This window comes from Condylura cristata, unplaced genomic scaffold (assembly GCF_000260355.1).
Source record: "Condylura cristata isolate star-nosed mole 26May11 unplaced genomic scaffold, ConCri1.0 scaffold00029, whole genome shotgun sequence".
Lineage (NCBI taxonomy): Eukaryota > Metazoa > Chordata > Mammalia > Eulipotyphla > Talpidae > Condylura > Condylura cristata.
Window position 1 is genome coordinate 331,449 of NW_004567130.1, and position 20,812 is coordinate 352,260.

A 20,812-nucleotide genomic window follows, 5' to 3' on the forward strand; every position below is an offset into this window, starting at 1 on the left:
CCCCAGGCTCTGGTCTCCCAGCCCCCCCCCGCCCACATGGGCCCTCGGATGTCCCCGGGATTGCCCCCTCGCGTCAGATCTCCCGCCGCAGGCCTGGCCACCCGAGTCGTCTCAGCGCTCGTACACTGCCGCCTCATGGTTCTCCCATTTCCTCTCCCCAGGCTCTGGTCTCCCAGCCCCCCCCCGCCCCCCCAGTCCCATCGCCTTCCTTGACTCCTGTGACCCCCCTCTTTGGCCTTTAGCTGTTCCCACACCCTACGTTCTGTCACCGCCGCCGAGCCACCCCCCTCGTGGTCTTTTTCAGATGCTTTTGGCCCAGTGGCTTTGTAGCCCCTCTTTCTCGCAGCAGTTTGCATCCCTTCCAGATCACCCCAGACTCTATGCCTGGTGTCTACTGAAGTCATTATCCATCTTCCCATACTTTCTTCCAATGCTTCCTTTTTCACCGGTGCTCCCCCAAGCCCCCTTTGAGGCCTCCCAGTCATCATGATCCATTTGCTACCAGTGTCGCTATCTGTGGCTACCATGTAGCCCAGTGGATCTGGCAAATTGTGCCTGGCTCATTTTTATAATGCTATTCTGAATATATATTTGATAATACATGTGATATATTTTTTAATGCATTTGTTATCCTATAGTAATAGAACATTGAAACATTTGGGCTGGGTGGTGGGAGTATTTCTATTGGGAGGGAGTAAGACTTCACCTGAACATGCTATTCTGGAGTCTGGGTCCAAAATAGTGAAAATGTATTATTTTCCTTGTTCACAGGTTTGTGAGATGGCTGCTGATATTTCTGAATCCGGTGGGCATGATTGCAAAGGAGACTTGAAGAGTAATATCAAGTTAGATGCGGATTACCCACTTCGAGTCCTTTACTGTGGAGGCAAGTGTTGAATTGCAGAATATGGCTTTTACGCACTGTATTGGGGGGTGTAAGGGCAACTGAATGCCAAAATAATTTCACATTTGGTCCTGTTGATTGTTTTTTCGTCTGTTCTTGTTCATTTAGTGAATCCTTAAATGGGAGGGGCAGAGACTGGTGTGGTAGGAGGCAGGGTTAACATTTTTTCATGCTTTGTCACTTGTATCTTGCTCCTTAACCTGGAGTTTACAATCCAGTTGGATAGCAACATACAAGTAGGTTATTTCAGCCTAATGTTACTTGCTCCTCTACTAAAGGAGGGCTAATTTGTATCTTAAGAAGTGGAAAGGACTGAGTGAGAAAATGGGGAAGAGCATCCCAGATGAAGTGAACAACTTTGAGCTTGAGCATGTCTGGAGAAGTGAACAGCTTTGTGTCAGTAATACGCACAGCATAAGTTCGTGGGTGTCAGAAAGGAGTGGGTCTTGAGGTTGGAGAGAAGATAGTAGGACAGTTGAAAAAGTCTTCTATTTGGATATATTAGATTGGATATATTAGATTTGGATATCACCCCCTGTTTTTTTCCTTTTCAGTATAAAAATATTTATGAACTGAAACTGTTCAGATTATATTAGGATCTTGGAAATTTTCAGAAAAAAATTGAGTACACTTGACAATGAAAGGGCAAATAGTCCTAATTTCTTTCAGTAGATAGAAACTGAAATGTGTCTATCATGTGAGTAGTAAATAAGCCAGGAAAGGCCCTTGTTCTTGTGGACTTTAGATTTGGGGAGTGTAGCAGAGATCTTGTGTAGAATTTAAGTGAAATAGAAGAAGTGCAGTTTCAAAAATTGCACAAACTCACCATTTATTGAATATCTGATTAGTGTGCAGGGAATTGATAGGGTTTGTTTTATACTGGCCTTATTTGACTATATTCTTTACCTTTGAAGTCATGGGCCATGTTTTGCATCATGACTATAGTGTGATCTTGGGCAAGCTGGCTAATTTTCCTCAAGATTAGAGTTGAGGTCTGTAGAATTAGATAATAATTCTATCTAGCATCACATAATTTATGTAGACCACCTCTTGTTAAAAAATACAATAGTCAAGTGTGATTTGTTCAGTCTTGTTTGTTAGATATAGTTAAGAGTTAGCGTTCTTTGATCCAATTATTTTGCATCTAGAGTTCCATATTTTATAATCTGTACCATTATTGTAGGAGAGGAAACATACCAGTTAGATTGACATGCCATAATTAAAGATAAGTCCTTAGAAAAAAGTGGAATAAATAAAAGCATAGGAATTGATGAAATACAGTCGATATTTTTTCTCAATGAGCTTATGGTCTAATTCTAGTTAGTAATTGTTTAATTGGTGAGACTGTGGGGATTATTAAATACTAAATTAAATGGTACTAGTATAAATTTGAAATAGGAGTTTAGGGAAGGAAGGGATTTCTATTCAGAGGAGAATGGGAAGTTTCCAAGAAAGTGAGAAGTCTTAGGTAATAGGGAACATTTCCAGGAAAAGGTGATGGAATACATCAAAGCAGTATGATGGCAGATTTAAAATGGTACCTACAGTAGAAAAGAAAGGGCTGGTTCAAGTATAGTGAGAAATAATGACTAGGTGGACTAGTCATTCCTAGAGCGACATTTTGTCTTCAGGATTGAGACTTCAGGCTCAGAAGTGATCTGAGTTTGAGTCCTGGCTCAACCACTATGGTAATGATCAGTTCCCTCACCCATAAAATGGTAACAGTAGAGCCTATTCAGAGGACTATTGAGAAGAGTAAATCATACACAGAAAGTGTATAACAATACTTGGCATTTGGTAAGTTCTCAATAATAGTAATAACAAGAATTATAATAAAAGAACAATTACTGAAAGTTAAATGTGAAGTTTTATGTTGCTACAGTTCCCTTTTCTGTAGTCCTTAATTAGGTTTTGAGCAGAAAAACAGCAGAGTGACTAGAAAAGAATACTGTGCAGTTATTCAGAGAAGGGAGAAATGAAGAGGCCAGTCTGAGCTGTCTGGGTTTGAGATGAATGAGGCAAATGGATGTCTATTTATTTAGCGTGGAGGCAGTGAAATGGAAATAAGAAAGATTAATCAAAAACGAAATGTTTAATAGTAAAAAGGGGATAAGATTCAGAAATTAATTCTATGAGGGAGTTGGGGGAAAGAAAAACGTCATTTAAAGTGATGCATTTCAGAAGAATTGAACTTATAGGTGGATACCTTTTCAAATACAATGAGTTTGAGTTTCTCCAAATGAAAAATGCAAGAATGGTGAAATAGACAGCAGAGAGATGTAGAAAATATAAATCCTGCACTGTTAGCCACACACATAATGGGTTGAAGGTAAAAAAGAGTATAAACTTTCTGGAGAGGGGGCTAGGGAGAGAAAGAAAAATGGAATGTATAGCCGGAAGATCCTGGGGGTGCACTTGGAGTGAGATAAACTGGGTAATTGCTTAATTGGTGAGAAATTAAAAATTGGTGAGAATGTCAGCCTGCAGGATTCCTGTGTTCTTTTTTTCTGTAAGTATGATATATAACTAAAGATACTAGAGAAAGTGGTACATACATTTTAATGAGATGCCCAGAACTTAGGTTCCTATTATATTTTACTTGTGAAACAACATTTTCAATCTGTGAAGAGCAGAGGATGGCTATTCCTATTCCGGTTGCTTCCAGGAGTCAATGAACAGGGTGCTAGGGGGAGGCGCATTGCTACAGGAAGATGAGTTTGTACGAGAGAGTGACTCATCCACGATGAACAGTCCCAAATAAGCTTCTACTTGATGAGAAAACACGCTTAGTTAGGGGCAGTAACAGAGATAGATTTAGACTGTACCATTTAAGTTCCTTCTAACACTGTCATTTTATGGACTGCTTAGAGTAGACTTGCCAGCCATCTGGGTGAGATGGTACATTGGTGGTGTTAATAGGGTTCCTATCCCAGTGACTCTACAGTTCATAGCTCTGTGGAAGGATATAGATAGCAGCACCCTCCTCTCCTCTGTGCTGGTGAGTGGTGAGAGCAAGGTACAAGGTGCAGCACAGTGGCTTAGAGAAGAGTGATTCCTTCCCATTGTGGGGAAACCATGGTAGAACCAAACTGGAAGAGGGGGCACTCAGCATGAATGGAGGGGTGGAAGGCATGGCTCTGTAGGCAGAGGAGCACAGGAGAGATGGGAAATGAAGTTGCAAGTGTTTGTGTTCAATTATAATAAGGATTCACAAAAGGAATAGTAGGAAATTGGACAGAAATATGGTTTGGGGCCAGGTTGGGGGGGCTGCATTTGCAAACCCCCAACTGTGTTCCATAGTGAAGGTTTTTTTGAGCAGAAAAGTCACAGGAAGATGAATCTGGCAGCAGGATAAAATTGGAGGGAGGCAACTTTACTGTTCAAGTTGTAAGATTCTAGAAAGAATTAAATAAAGGTGGCATAAATAAGAAGGGAATGTTGGGAGAGAGGTGATGATGGTAAAATCAGCAAGATAAAGCAGTTAATCAGGTTTGAGAATAAGAGAGGAAATAAATACATTTACTAAAATTGTTCTGAACAATGTCTGGCAGACTTTTAGTATTGGCATACTGAGAGGAGAGGGAAACCCTCAAGTAGAATACCGGAGAGTGCAGAGAAAAATGGCAGAGTGATGTGGGCACACTGCAGATCTCTCCTTGTCACCTCCCCTTTTTCACAGAGAAAAAGACATACAACTTGAGCAGGCTGGTTTTGGCACTCAGCTGCATTCTTAAGAAGGTTTCAGAGAGCATCTTGATTCATTGTGCCTTAAGCATCTGCTCTGTCCCTGGCGTTGTGTTCCATATGAAATGAGTAAGACTAATTATCTTTGAGAAGCCTGACTGTGAAGACGTTTTAACAAATGAGTTATGTACTAAGTGTGCACTAGAGAATTGATCAAACTGCTGTGGGAATAGAGAAAGAACCAGCCGGTTCTTCTTGGGAGAAATAAATAAAAAAGGAAGTTAAAGCTTGTTGAGTAGATTTTTAGTTTGCCTTGCCTACATTTTTTTTTTTAAGATTTATTTATTTATGCATACTGAACTGGGGCACAGGCCAGAGGTGTGAGTGATGAGAGGATCCACCAGAGACTGTGGGGGAGCAGAACAGGCAGAAATGACAAAATTCAATGCTGAGGGGAGCAGCAAGCAGGAGCGGTCTGCCACGCCATGTGGATCACCTCCGGAGCAGGGATCGAACTCATGCTGAAGTGGCTTTAGCTTCTTAGTGTTGTGCTGTAGCCCACTGTGCCACCAGGGAGGGCCCGCCTACATTTTTTAAAATAATATAATAATTATTTTTTTTAATAATACAATAGTTTATTTTTACATCATTTTGTATCTTATTCCATCTCAGTTGTAATCCCCATGGGCTTCCCATCACCAAATCACCCATGTGCCATCACCATAGTCCAGTGTACTTCTTTCACCCCACTGTTTTTGATCCCATTCCCCATTCCACCCCCGTAAAATGTCTCTGGTATATTGTTGTTCATTATTATTTTCTCGCCTTGTCCTTTATACTGCTATAGCTGAAACCATCCAGTATTTTTCCTTTTCTTTCTGGCTTACTTCACTAAGCGTAATTTTTTTCCAGCTCCATCCATGCTGCTGCAAAAGGCATGTGTTAATTTTTTTGGTTGCTGAGTAATACTCCATTGTGTATATACGTTCCACATCTTTTTAATCCAGTCATCTACTTTTGGGCATTTGGGTTGTTTCCATGTCTTCCCAATTGTAAATAAAGCAGCAATAAACATGGGGATGCAGGTGTCTTTTGAATCAGTGTTTTTGTGTCTTTTGGGTAGATACCTAGGAGTAGGATTGCTGGGTTGTAGGGAAGCTCCACTTTTAGCAGTTTGAGAAACCTCCATACAGTTTTCTATAGTAGTTGTACTAGTTTGCATTCCCACCAGCAGTGCAGTGTAGTTACTTTTTCTCCATATCCTCACAACATTTGTTGTTGCTAGTTGTTTGAAGATGTGCCATTCTCACTGGGGTGAGGTGGTATCTCATTGTGGTTTTCATTTGCATCTCCCTTATTACAAGTGATGTTGAACATTTTTTCATATGCTTGTTGGCCATCTGCATTTCCTCTTTGGAGAAGTGTCTTTTTAGCTCTTCTGCCCATTTTTTGATGGGGTTATTTTTGTTGAGTTTCATCAGTTCTTTGTCTATCTTTGTGATCAATCCTTTATTACTAGCTTTGTGTGAGAAAATTTTTTCCCAGTGTTTATCTGTTTTTTGTAATGTCTCTTTTGCTGTACAGAAGCTCTTTAACTTGATGTAGTCCCATCTGCTTTATCCTTTCCTTCACTGTTGTTGCAATGGGTGCTGTATCTTCAAAGATGTTACTGAGTTTTATGTCGGGTAGTGTTTAGCCCATCTTTGCTTCCGTTCTTATGTCTAGGTCTTTAATCTACTTCAAGTTGGTTTTTATGTAGTGGTCTAGTTTCATTTTTTTTCATGTAGCTTCCAAGTTTTCCCAGCGCCATTTGTTGAACAGACTTTCTTTGTGCCATTATATCTTCTTTGCTCCTTTGTCAAAGATTAGCTGCCCATACCTGTGGGTTTATATCTGGGTTATCTATTCAAATCCACTGGTCTGTGTGTGTGTGTGTTCTTGTTCCAGTACCATGCAGTTTTGATTATTATGGCTTTGCATTTTACTTTATTTTTAAAGATTCATTTATTTATGCGTACAGGAACTTGGGGTACAGGCCAGAGGTGTGGGAGGTGAGAGAACTCCCCAGAGTGGGGAGCAGAACAGGCAGATGTACTGAAGTGAACTGCTGAGAGGAGCAGCGGGCAGACAGGAGAGGTCTGCCATGCCATGTGGGTCACCTCCTTGGCCAGGGATTGAACTCGTGCTGCAGTGGCTGCATATAGCTTCATAGTACTGCATTTTAACCTTTGTGCCACCAGGGAGGGCCTTATTAATTTCATTTGACCCTCACAACAACTCAGGTGTTATTTCCCTGAAGTCTCTGGGTTAGGAAGTGAGATAAAAGCAACCTTTACAGCATCAGTTTCAAGAAGCCTTTAGAAAGATTTGAAAGGTGAGCAGGTATTTGTTGAGATGATGGTGTAGATGGAAGTCACTGTGGCTGGAGTGCTAGAAGCAGGAGCTGAGTCCAGAGAATTACAATAAGCTGTTTGTAACGTTCTTATCATAGATGGTATTAATAACTGGAAAGAAGGGAGGAGATACCTGCAATGTATTGAGGCTGGCAGCAGAGTTCAAGTGGAAGACTTTGAAGTACAAGGTACTAGGGCTTAATGACACGGGGATTATAGACTAGAAACCGGTTCAGGGGTATTTCTGAGGAAAAATGAGTAAGATTTAAATGACCATTACTGAGTCTCTAGTCAGGATGTCTAGCAATTTAAAAAGTAGTTCCACTGTTAGGTGTTCTGCCTTTTGTTCCTCCTCTTCCTTTTTCCTTATCCCTAAGTTAGATTGAAAATAATAGTTGGGGACCTCCCTATTGGAATAAGGGTTAAGCCTCAGTTTCATCACCTCAAGGGCCAGGGAACTAACCCTTTCCTGTCTCTCCTGCTGCTCCCCTCAGCAGTATATTTAAATAGATTTGCCTCTCTGTTCTCTACTCTGTCTCTGGTGCATCCTCTTACCCATCCTCAGTCCCCACACCTCTGGCCTACACCCCAGTTCTTCTGTGCACAAATAAATAACTTTTTTTTTTTTAAAGGAAAGTGATGGTTAGCCCTTATTTACCCTTTTCATTCCTTTCTGTCTTGAATTGTACTCAGAAATTTCCAGGTAATGCACCAGACAAATGTCAGTCATGTACTGAAAATGGGGAACAAAAACATAAAATCCCACTGTCACAGAATTTTCACATAATCACCACAGTATCACATTATAATGCCATAAAGAAAAGGCATGAGATGCTGTGATAGAATATAATTGTGGGATTTGACTTGGTCTAGAGAATTAAGGTTGCCTTTCTTAAAGAACTGATGATTGAACAAGATCACTAGGATGAATGGGAGTTTAACCATTCAGAGTTAGAAAAGTATTTTGAATGTGGGAAGGAGCACATGCAAAGTCCCTATGACCATAGGGAATAAGTATATAGTTTGTTTGAAGAACTGAAGGAAGGCCAGGGTGGTGATAATGTTGATAGCAAAGAGGAATGTGGTACAAAACTAGCCAGAGAATTGTAGTGGCCAGACTAGTAGAGCCTGATCAGGCCATAAACCTAAAGACTTTTAATGTGTGAGTTGACAAATGAGTTTTGCATTTTGAAAGATGTTAAAAATATGCTTCAGTGGGAGACCAGTTTGGAAGCTATTGTAGCTGTTCAGGGAGACGCTTGGGTGGTAGCAGTAAGATTAAGGATGGGAGAAAAATAAGGAAGGTAATGGAACCTCATCTTCATCAGGGAAGCTGTGAGATGACTTGTCTTAGCTTTTTGGACTTAAGTGGTAAGATTGTGATGGGTAGAGAAGAAAGGAAAGCAAAGTACATGTAGGCCAGTGGTGCCTAAGAATACAAGGAAATCTGAAAAGAGGCTGTCCCCAAATTCAGATGTCTCTGGGGCTCCATTGTGGAAGGGGGACTTCTTTGTGACAGCAGAAGGCTCTGCTGGGATGCTGTTGGGGAGTGTAAGCATCTGCACCGAGATGGTAAGCTCCAAGACTGGGGGTTAGAAGCAAGAAAGGGTTTATGTTCATATAGGGTGACAAACGAAGGGGATGAAGAGATGCCCCCCATATGTTTTTCATGGTTTTGCCTCTTAAAATATCATTTATGGTTTTTTTAGGCCTGATGTACGTAAAATGTGTACATTCTGATAAGTGATTTTGGTGACCATTGACAGTGAAATGTATAATAGAAAATACTAATTTTTTTCCAGGTAATTACTTTAGAGTGGCTATTCAGTCTTAGCTACAAAAAAGCAATTTTTTTAAAGATTTATTTATTCATGCATACAGAACAAGGCTACAGGCCAGAAGTGCAGGAGTGGTGAGAGGATTCACCAGAGACAGAGTGGGGAGCAGAACAGGCAGATGTACAGAAATACACTGCTGAGGGGAGCACTGCTGAGAGGTCTGCCATGCCATGTGGATCACCTGCGGGGCGGGGATCAAACTCATGCATCAAACTCATGCTGAAGTGGCTTTAGCGTCTTAGTACTGTGCTTTAACCTGCTGTGCCACCAGGGAGGGCCTCAAAAATGCAATTTTGATTACATAGGTCTCAAGAAACGATGACCCAAAATAAATCTCAAAGTTGGTTTGGTCTAAAAAATTGTATTGGTAAATATAGGTCAAGAAAACCATTAATTTAATATAACTATGTATTTAGGAACTTGATTATAATTTCATGAGCTATAATTAATAACTTACGGTGTTGCTTTTGGCTGCCTTCCTAGTTAAGCCATGTGGCATAATAGCTAATTCTCTTCATTCCCTGTTATTGTGTGCTCAGAATCAGTACTTGTGGTTGAGCTCATTTAGGATGCTAGATACTCAGTATTTCTGCATGAGTTTATAAGCTGTCACTTACAATTAAACAGTGAAGTACTTGTTTAGTGGGTGCAAAGAATAAGTTTGAGATCAGAAAGTTCTGGAGATAGATAGTGATGGTAGTGAATGTACTTAATGTCCCTGACTGTAGAATTTAAAATAGTTAAAATGGTAAAATTTATGTTTATTTTATAACAATAAAAAATACATTGTGGAAATACATGTTAAAATAAAAATTTACCAAGGAAAGCCTTTTTTCCTACTTTTATAGTTTGGGGCAAGAGGACAGGGAAGACTGCTTTCAGCCATCAGACGTCATTTCATATTATGAAGTATGTTTGAATGTGGATGCCTGTGTACATGTGAATTAAGCTATGTGGGTTCTAGCAGCTAAAGTTAGCAAAATCCAGGTTTTTTGGATTTTTTTAAAGAGTTACTTAGAACTGGGGTAGAGTCCAGGGGTAAGGGAGAGAAGAATCACCAGAGACAGAGTGGAGAGCAGAACAGTCAGATAAACAAATTCACTGCTGAGGGGAGCAGCAGGCAGACAGGAGAGTTCTGCTGCACCATGTGGGTCACCTCCTGGCCAGAGATCGAACCCATGCTGCAGTGGCTGCAGACAGCTTCATAGTGTTGCAGTCCAACGTGTTGTGCCACCATGGAGGGCCCAATCAGATTATTTTTTAGATGAAAAAAACAAGGAATAAAAGCATCTACTATACGGCCATTTGTATACAATGACGATTGGAGAAGATTTCCTGTATATGTGTAAATTATTTCAGGGAGTATTAGCAGTTGTGATCGAGGATTTCACTGATATTTTTTGCTGTAAGCTGTTTAGAGTAGTTCCTTTATGTGCCTTAAGGACCTCACCCATCACAAGTTGGGTTTAGGAATCTGAGTTGATGCTTTGTTTATTTTTTAAATCACATTAGAATTGATGATACATGATATTCTAAGAATGTAAATGTTATTTTTTGCTCATTTTGCAAACAATTTTAAAATACTGCAGTAAACATCTGTATATCATTCCCTTTTAATAATGAATAGTTGGGGAGTGGTTTGGACATAGTTTCAGATTTACAGAAAGGTTGCAAGGATACAGCATCAAAAATTCTTGAAAACCTTTTCTCCAAATTCCCCAGGTGTGTTAAGATTTTGCTGCATTTTCTTTCTCTTTCTCTCAGTACTGCAATGATACTATTATCTACTCTGCAGCCCATTGAGATTTTCTTCAGTTATCCCAATGGCATCCTTCATAACAAAAGAAATCCAGGATCACTGTTGTATTCAGCTAACATTCCTCTTTCATCTCCTTTAACTTGGAACAGTTTCTGGGTCTTTATTTTAGCCAAGGATATTTTTAACAATATTAAGCCAGTTATTTGTAGTCTGTCCCTCCCATTGGGTTTGTCTGATTCTCTCCTGTTAAGTTTATTTTATGAACATTTGGCCCCAACACAACAGAAGAGGTAGTACTTTCTTTTCAGTGCTTTATACCAGCAGTAATTTAGTTGTTTTTGACAAGAGAATTTTGATCATTTGGGTCAGAGCTGTGTGTCAGGTTCTCCACTGTAAAGTAACTTTGTAATTGAAAAATACCTTGTCATATACCTTGAGACCATTCATTTTAATGGTGCTTGTCTTAATCAGTTACTGATGGCAAATGGTGACTTTCTAAAGTTCATCATTCCAACATTTGTTAGTTGTTTTTTACTGCTAGGGGATAACTTTTCTTCTGTTTATTTTATCATTTATACCAGTGTAAACTCATGAACTCTTGGGTATTTTTTTAAGGATTGATTTATGTATGCATACATAACTGGGGTACAGGCAGGGGTGCAGGGGCGGAGAGAGTATTTACCAGAGACAGAGTGGGGAGCAGAACAGGCCAACTGATGAAGTACACTGCTGAGGGAGCAGTGGGCGGGTCACGAGAGGTCTGCCACACCATATGGATCACTTCTGGGGTGGAGATTGAATTCATGCTGATGTGGCCTTAGCTTCTCAGTGCTGTGCTTTAACACACTGTGCCACTAGGGAGGGCCCAGATTCTATTTTTTTATTAAATAAATTTGACCGACATGGCACAGCAGACCTCTCCTGTCTCACCCACTGCTCTCCTCTCAGCACTGTATTTCAGTCTTCCTGTTCTGCACCCCACTTTGTCTCTGGTGAATCTTCTCACTCCCTTTCCCTCACACCTCTGGCCTATACAAGACCCAAGCTCTTTCATGCATAAATAAATAAATCCTTGGGGGGGGAGAGGAAGAAAGCCCCTTTGGCTCACTCATGTATCCTTTGACATGTCCCTGAATCATTCCTTGAATAACTTTTACTTTTGGTTCCAAAATATGTGTCAGCCTCATCTTCTTTCCCTGTCCACACCCTGGTATTGGCCATTTCTCTAAGGAATAATGAACTATGATTTAAAAAAACAAGGTTTGGATGAAAGATTTAACATTATTTTATCTCCCTTTCCAAAACCATTAGGCTGTTGGAAAACTCATGACTCATTTTTTCTTGAAAAAAATTTTTTTCCTATATCATGACTTAAGACAACCCTATATAAGTTTTGTTTTTGTTACATTCTTGCAAAATAAGTTGCAAACCAATTCCTAAACATTTCAGTGTGCATCTCCAAATAGGCTCTTTTCTATCTGATCACCTTCTATAGGATCATCTGATCATGGGCCATGTCAGATTTTCTCTGTTTACTTAAGAATATCTTTCATAGCCCCTTTTTTCTTTAGCCAAAATTTAGTCAAGAGAGGTAAACTGTTTTCATGGGTGTATCTCTTTACTTGATTTGATCTGGAGCTTCCCGCTTTTTAAAGATGATATGTTAAATATCTTTAGAAATATCCTGTAATCCTGATTAGTACTGTTTTTATGGTATGTTTTCTTCATTAATTTAAAATTAGTTCTAGAGATTTTATTAGATTTGAGCTAAACATTTTTTGGCAAGTAGCTACCGTAATTATAGCAAAATACCATACATTGGATAATTTGTAGACAACAGTTGTAGAGGCTCAAGTCCAAGGTCATGCCACTGCAGAGTGTATGTGACTAGGTCAGAGAGAGCAATCTGTTGTGTCCACAGTGGTGGAAGGGGCTTGGGAGTTATGGTATCTCTTAAAGGAACATTTTATAATCCCGTTCATTAGGTCTTGAACTTCATGGCTAAAACCCCTCCCAGAGTCTCCTACCTCGAGCACATAATGATCTTTGAGGAGACACACACATTCAGGCAGATTTTATGGATGATGTTACTTTGTTCTTCATATTGTAACAGCAGCAGATACACGCCAGATTTTTCCACAGGGATTGCTGTAGATTTCTGTGTTAAAAAACTCTTTGCAAATAGTAAGTGATTTGTGGAGGGAATTTGACTTTAAAAAAAAATAACTTGGAAGAGTTGTCTAGATATTTTTTCATTGTATTAGAATTTTGCTGACCTATTACTTGAAAAGATGTATGAAGTTTTAGTATTTGCTCTCATGGTATCTAACCTATAATTATATCCTGAAGTGGAGCTGGAAAGCTGTCTGCTAGTTTTTTGTTTGTTTTTTTTTTTTTTTTTAAGACTTATTTATTTATGCATACAAGAACTGGGGTATAAACTAGAGGGATGGAGGTGAGAGAATTCACCAGATACAGTGGGGAGCAGAACAAGCAGACTGACTGAAATACACTGCAAGAGGAGCAGTGGGCTGGTCAGGGAGTAGGCTGCCATGCCATTTGGGTCACCTCCCTGGCCATTCCATCAATTGAAGGAGACATTCTTTACATTAAAAAAAATCAAAATATCTGGCAACCATGTGTCTTACCTTAAAAGGCGTGGGAGGATTATGATGGATACCCTTTGGAAAATGGTACAGAAAAGTTTTCAGTAGAAATTAAACATTTTTTCAAGTATAAAATAAAATTTATGGTGAGCCCTGTGTGTATGTATATTTAACCTTCATGTCTTTTTTTTTTCCTTCTCCATTGCCCCAGTCTGTTCATTACCAACAGAGGTAAGTCCTTACAAAAATTCTTTGCCCTTTTTCAACTTCTGCACTTTGGGTCATTGATTTTAAAGCTTGCTTGACAACTTTCTTATTCATCATATTCTCTCATTTGCTAGAAGCTTTAGACTTTTGTAGAAAACTTCAGTTTACAATAATTTTATTTCTTTAAACTTTGAATCACTTGTCTAACTGCATCTTTTGTACTTGGCTTTGCAGTTAGGATTTTGCATGAGATCCTGGTAAAACAAGAGTAACCTTAAAGCTCACATCTGTACACATGTGAGCAGAGGAGAAAAAGCATAAATTAAATTATGGGTGAATTTTTCTGTTAGTAAGCTTCTAAGTCAGGCTCTGTGGACAAGTCACAAAAATAATGACACCACTGTGTGCCCAAAGCAAAACACAGACATTTTGTTGTTTGTAATGCTCCTTCTGTTTGAGAGAGGAAGTCAGTGACAGAAGGTACGCAGTCCTTTTTAATTTAATCTAGCTTCTGGGATGTTTCCTGGTTGAATATAGTTTTCCTGTGACTAAGATATCAGGTAGCAGTAGTTAACTTTATCATTCTTTATATAATAAGGGAATGATGTTTAAATAAATAATGTATTGGTTGATTGAAAATGTTCTGTCATTTTTTTCCTTTCACCTCCAGTACTGTGAATATATGCCTGATGTTGCTAAATGTAGACAATGGTTAGAGAAGAATTTTCCAAATGAGTTTGCAAAGCTTACTGTAGGTAAGAACAACAATTTTTTCTTTCTTCAAAACTTGTGTACAGGAGACAAATGCATACAAGGCATCTGAAAGACATGGAAACGGTCTTCTGTTAGTAGGATATTACTTCTTTAAGTTCTTGGGTTTAAAATTCCTTAATATTAAATCATACACTGTTTTCAAAGTATCACCTTTCTTATATAAAGAATAAATGACTGAGGGACAGATATATTTTCACTCATTCAACAAGTTATTGTAAGCATACCGTATGCTGCACACTGCTTTAGGTACTGAGGTTAAAGCAGTAAACAGAAGATCTACTCTTTGGAAATGATGTTCTTGAAGGAGAGACAAATCACTGAGCAAAGTGTGTTAAATTAGTGTTGGGGCTAGGAATGATTTTGCTGGGGGCCTGAGGGGAATGGCCTTTGAATAAATAAGGGAGTAAGTCATTTGGATTTCTAGTACATTCTAGACATGTACAAAGTCCCTTAGGCAAAATCTCACCTAGCATATTCTGGAAACAGCAAGGAGATGTTTGTGTCTGGAGCAGATCTGAGAATGGGGAGGAGGGTAGGAGATGAGGCCAGAGAAGTATTGGAAGAAGAGCACATCTTGAGGAGCTCTTGGGGGGCCGTGAGCAGAAGACAAAGATGGTCTGACTTGTTTTGTTTTAATGGTGTCTCTTTGGCTGCTGTGTGGAGAATAGACTGACAGAACTCCTGGACAGTCCAGCAGGGACAACCGGGTAGGAGACTGCAAGAAGCCATCAGGAGGTGACAGCGGCTTGGGCCAGAGGGTAGTAGTGGAGGTACAGAGAAGTGGTGAGGTTTTGGGTGTTGTAAAGGAAGAACTTGCAGGGTTTTCTAATGTTAGGTGTGAGAAAAAGGGCTTTGGGGATTTGGGCCCAAACAGCTAAAAGAATGGAATAGCTGTCAAAGGTGAGAAAGACGACAAAAGAACAGATGTCCTCAACTTGCTAAAACTGGTAAAAATGAAGGCAGAGGCAGAAGGAAGAGAAAGTCTGGTCTGGGAACATATCTAGCAGCTGTGCTGCCATGTGCTACCTGATTTTTTTAGATTTCTTCCATGAGGCTCAAACCTCAAAACTTGGATAGTTTTTTTGTATCACACCTACACTGTCACTTTCTGTTATCAGTGGTTGGGCAGGAACCTTCCACCTGGTATTGAGGTCAGTCTGCTTTGCTGGAGCTCACTGTGACCAATCTAAGGTGTGGGTGTGACTTAGGAGAAAAGGAAGCTCTTTATTCAGGACCCAAATTCCTGTTAACAAGATTTGTGCTTGGATATTGTAAGGTCCAGTGGACAGAACAAGGCAAGGGAACAGAAATAAGAGAGGGGAAGGCTTTATTGCACTCCTGGGCAAGGTTCAGAGGCCCCAGTGGGGGCCTGGGAAGTCGCACACAGTGAACAGGCTTGGGGTCTTTTATGTGCCCTGTTCTGTTGGGCCTGAGCAGGTAGTAGAAAAGTAACAGTGAGCCCTTTTGGTCAGCAGTTGCCATTTGTTCAGGTCTTTGATCCTTATCAGAGAGGCTACCTGGGGGCAGGAGTGGCATCCTGGGGGTAGCATCCTGATGCCAGTTCAGCCAGGTCATCTTGATACCGGAAACTTTTGCCACTCTGGGGGCCTGGGTGTGGCGCCTGGGTGGCCTTTCAGATATTAAATGTGACACATGATATTTGCTCTGTACATGTGACTGTAAAGTCCTAATCCTCACATATGAAGACTTTGTGTTGCCTGCTATCATCATACATTCACCATAATGGCTTCAGAATTAGACCAGTAGGAAGGTAGCGATATAAATCATTTACCTTAATAAAGGACATGTTCAGTTGTGGGTAAATTGCCTCATTAAGGTTGCCCAGTGTTTAAAGATTTATTTATGCATACAGAACTGGGATACAGGCCAGAGATGCAGGGGTGAGAAGATTCATCAGAGGAGACAGAGTGGGGAGCAGAACATGTAGATTGATGAAGTACACTGCTGAGGGGAGCAGTGGGCGAGGGAGGAGAGATCTGTGCCAGGTTTACCTCCTTGGTGGGGGATTGAACTTGTGCTGCACTGGCTATATCCAGTCTCTTAGTGCTGCGCCTTAACCCATTGTACCACCAGGGAGGGCTCAGTGTTTTGTTTTGTTTTTTCAATGTTAGTATGAAATTGTTAATGCTTTTGTCTTTCCACTTTATATCTAGAAAATTCACCCAGACAAGAAGCTGGAATTAGTGAGGGTCAAGGAACCGCAGGGGAAGAAGAAGAGAAGAAAAAACAGAAGAGAGGTGAGCTCTATATCCTTGATGTGGTTTCAACAAACATACCTTCCCTCTGAGAGCAAAGGTGACCAGCACTCCCAGGTGGACAGCCCCTGCCCCTGGGTTGCCCTTATGTACAAGGTTCTCAGGGTTCGGTAGGGGCTGTAGATTTGCTTGAGGAATCAGGAATTTGGACCTAAGAACACAATCTTACTTGTCCTGTGCATATGTAAAAAACAGCCAGCCAGCTTATGACTTCGAAGCTTTGTTACTTTATTAAAATACCTGTGTATTTGTTTAGAATGAGGGCGTTTATAAAAGATTCTATTCTCTCATTACATCTGACTCAACTGTATTGTTTTTTTAAATAGCTGCTGCATATATCTTTCCATTTCCTCTTCTAAAACTAACTTCTCATACTGTGGGTTCTCTCCCCACTTATTTCTTCATTAATTATTTTCCTTATGGGGCCCTCCCTAATGGTACAACAGGTTAAAGCACGGCACTATGAAGCTGTTGACAGCCACTGCAGTTCAAGTTTGATCCCTGGCCAGGGAGGTGACCTACATTGCATGGCAGACCTCTCCTGACCCGCCCTCTGCTTCCCTTAGCAGTGTATTTCACTTGATCCACCTGTTCTGTTCTCCACTCTGTCTCTGATGGATCCTCTCACCCCTGCACCTCTGGCCTGTACCCCAGTTCTTGTAAGCATAAATAAATAAACCTTTTTTAAAAATTATTTTCCCTATGACTAGAATTACCTTATGTTTTCAGAGTTTTGCACCTTTAAAAAACGAATTCTCTCAAGAGCCCGTTTTTCTTTCCTTTTTTTTTTTTAAATTAATTTATTCATACAGAACTGGGGCATAGGCCAGAGGTGCAGAGGCAGTGAGAGGATTCACCAGAGACAGAGTGGGGAACAAAACAGGTAGATCAGTGAAGTAACACTGCTGAGGGGAGCAGTGAGTGAGACAGGAGAGGTCTGGGTCACCATGTGGGTCACCTCCCTGGCTGGGGATTGAACTCATACTGAAGTGGATGCCAACGTGGCTAGCTTGGCAGTGTTGGGCTTTAAAAACCCTGGCAACACCAGGGCAGACCCGAACCCAAGTATTTGCCTCATCCCTTCTCTTCCCTCTTAGCTGGATCCTTCGATAAGACTAGGCTTCTCTTTCTCTTCTGTTCACTGTACACTCCTCAGTTTATCCTGATCTCACGTTCACACCACCAAAACACCTCAGTATGTGTTACCCATGGCTCGTTGTGCTGAATAGTGAGAGCATATGAGCACTTCCTGCTTGAAGAGTCAGGCTTTCGCCCTTCCTAGTTCTCCTCTCATTTCTCCCATGTTCATTGAATTATTATGGGTGTTTCAAAGGGTCCTGTCCTCCTTACCTTCTCATTGTGCTGTTCTCCTTGAAAGATTCTTCCACTTATGCTGCACTTCCCAAATCTGTATCTCTAAACCTAGCCTTTGTTTAGACCAAAAGTGTGCGTGACCCACAGGTACCTCAAATGCAGCATTTCCTAAATGTACTAAGTCTTTCATTTGCCCCATTTGGTTATTGAAAACACATTTTATCCAGTCACCTATAATCTGAAACCTGACACCCATCCTAGGCACACTCTCTATGCCCCTTTTAATCAGTTCTAAATTGTGTTATTTCTCCTCCTTTCTCTGTCCTGTGCTTAGTGGCCATTACTCTTGCCACTGCTTTGGGGTTTAATTAATTTCTGTTGGAAACTGGCACTGATGGTGCCGGTTCCTGAGTGGTCTGTTAGCCTCACTCATCAAAGATGTGCCCATGCTGTGGAGTGAGTTTCCACATAGCCATCCAGTGACTCCTCTTCCACATCAAGTCAGGCTCTAGAGCTTGATCAGTGGCATGTCAGTGACTGATGTGTGAGCTTTGGCTCTTCTGGCCTCGTCTGCCTTATAGCCATAGTTATCCATCATCCAAACAGTTGTCAGACACGATGCTGCCTTTTCTTTCTGTTCCCTTTCCCGGCATGTTCTTCCTTATACTCTCCAGTCCTTCTCCTTTCACTTGGGCAATTCTTTATCTTGTAATGCCTAACTTCAGTGGTACTGTGGGTGTGGGTGTGGGTGGGTGTGTGAGAGAGAGAGAGAGAGCAGAGTGTGTGTGTGTGGTGTCTGACTGCTGTAGTTAACTCTCCCTTCACTGCGCTGAGTTCTTGAAGGATAGGGACTATTTTCTGTCCATCTGTGTATGCTCAGCCCTTTGTGCTTTGCTTGACAGGTACTTAATAAATGTTCATTGAGTGAATACTCATTAGTGTGCTTATTAGTTTTGTTTTAGAAAAGAACTTTAGACATGAATAGTTGCCACCTTTTGAAAATTAACAAATTTAAAAACTTAGTATTCTCTATATTTAAGATGAAATGGTTAATGCTGCTCTCTTTAAAGGTGGAAGGGGTCAAATAAAACAAAAAAAGAAGACTGTACCACAAAAGGTTACAATAGCCAAAATTCCCAGAGCAAAGAAGAAATACGTAACGAGAGTATGTGGCCTTGCAACTTTTGGTGCGTTTGAGCTTCATTGTGTTTAAAATGTGTAAACTATATTCTCTTTCTTTAATGTGGTATCATGAAAATTTTAGGGGCTCAGTTTTTGCTAAGAAGATATAAAATGAGGTTTTGCATTTCTAACTCGATTCCAAATTGAGTTTTGAAGAAATTTCAAAATCTTGCAGAGTTTAACTCTTCCTTTCAAGTATTCCTGCTTGAGCATATTTTATGTAGAGGCGGGCTAGAAGAGAAGGATGGGTCCCACTGAAGCCGCCAGTGCCACTTACAAGGCCTGCAGTGTGGTCCATCCCCTCTGGGAATGACAATAGAATGAAAGAAGGTGGGTAGCCTACTTCAGAGCCCCCTCAGTTCCTGGAGGCTTTGAGTGCAACTGGGGTGAATATTGTAACCCAGGATCCCCTCACCTGACAAGATTAGAAACCAGTCACTGATTAACTTATAAATATAAGGCTTGTTTCTTCGCTGAAGATTTTTCTTCTGTAAAAAAAGGATGCTTAGATATGTATATGTAGTTAGAAATTAATGCATTGCTAGTTTGGGCTTGGTCTTACTCTGCAAGATAAAAATAGCCTGGATGCCTACTTTTATGAATTGCGTCTTTCTCTGACCTAACAGTGATAAAAGTTGAATAGTTCAGAGCACTGCCTCTGGTAGTTTGTAATTACTCTTCTAAAGGGGGAGATAAAGCCCCTTAATGTGTTCTACTTTATGAATTTAAAATATAGATTAAATTTCAAAATGGAAAAATACCTTCAAGGTGTGATTCTGATTACAGTGTTGCTGTTTTGTTTTTTGTTTTTTTTTTTAAATAACAGAAATTGATCTTAAAGAAGCACAAAGATTTTTTGCTCAGAGATTCTCCTGTGGTGCCTCAGTAACAGGGGAGGATGAGATCATCATTCAGGGAGACTTTACAGATGACATCATCGATGTCATTCAGGAAAAATGGCCAGAGGTGAGTATGTTGAGCCTATTGGGGTGGGGGGAAGGGTGTGTAAATAAGTGTTTTCAGCAGGCTGTTTCATATTATTTGATAGCACAATTCATGAAATGTAATTATTTGTGTTTTACAGGTTGATGATGATAGCATTGAAGACCTTGGAGAAGTGAAGAAATGACATTGAAAATTTGTCTGTATTTAATAATCTGAACTGAGAGTTAATATGGCCAAAGGGAGAGAGAGGCCTTTTAAAAATATATATTTATCCTACAGTAAAACTGTGGACTACCCTCGCCCTTGGCATTTTCCCTGTTCTGTACAAGGCTGCTTGTTTTTTTTATTGCCAAAGTCTAATAAACAGGGGAGACTGTCATGCTTATGCATGAGATAGAAATTAGTCAAATAAAAAATTTTGGTCATTTGGTACTGACTTTTTCTCTCTTTTTAACTTTTTATTTTTGGAAAAACACTGTAGACTTTGTGGAAAGCTTTTCCTTTTGATTATTTTAAAATAATCGTGATTCAATCAAATCACGATTAAGCTGAGTGATATTTAAAGAATTTGGATTTGGCTTCAGCACCAGTCATAATTGTCTCTCTTGCTGCTTTGGTGTAGTTTTGAGATGTTTGAGTATCTTATAGGTTTGTGGTTCAATTTGCTTCATTGTTACCAACCAAGTCCACTTTGTGGACAAAACAACATCCTGCTAGTAGGAGTTGTTCAGCTATTCTGAAGATTGTTAAGGTATATTAAAAGCCTTAAACCATCTGCACTGTTGGACCCAGTAAGCCACTTCTTTGATATTATCCTAGAGAAACAACCAGGATTGCTATCATTGTTTTGAATGGAAGAATATTCAGAAAGGTTGAATCCTTATTCTAGCTATAAATTATGAGTCAATTGAAATAGTATATACACCCATG

General features: G+C 40.1%; 1 protein-coding gene across 1 annotated transcript in view; it reads left to right on the top strand.

The window, feature by feature from the left end:
- The window catches only part of DENR (density-regulated protein), a 20,812-nt gene extending 500 nt beyond the window's left edge, over positions 1-20,312 (top strand). The window contains exons 2-8 of the mRNA XM_004690806.2: positions 772-886; positions 13,396-13,415; positions 14,062-14,146; positions 16,340-16,423; positions 18,826-18,942; positions 19,764-19,903; positions 20,022-20,312. Of these exons, the coding sequence (XP_004690863.1) occupies positions 781-886; positions 13,396-13,415; positions 14,062-14,146; positions 16,340-16,423; positions 18,826-18,942; positions 19,764-19,903; positions 20,022-20,066 (597 nt within the window). The 5' untranslated portion in view covers positions 772-780 and the 3' untranslated portion in view covers positions 20,067-20,312. The remainder of the gene's footprint in view (positions 1-771; positions 887-13,395; positions 13,416-14,061; positions 14,147-16,339; positions 16,424-18,825; positions 18,943-19,763; positions 19,904-20,021) is intronic.
- The last annotated feature ends 500 nt before the right edge of the window (positions 20,313-20,812 follow it).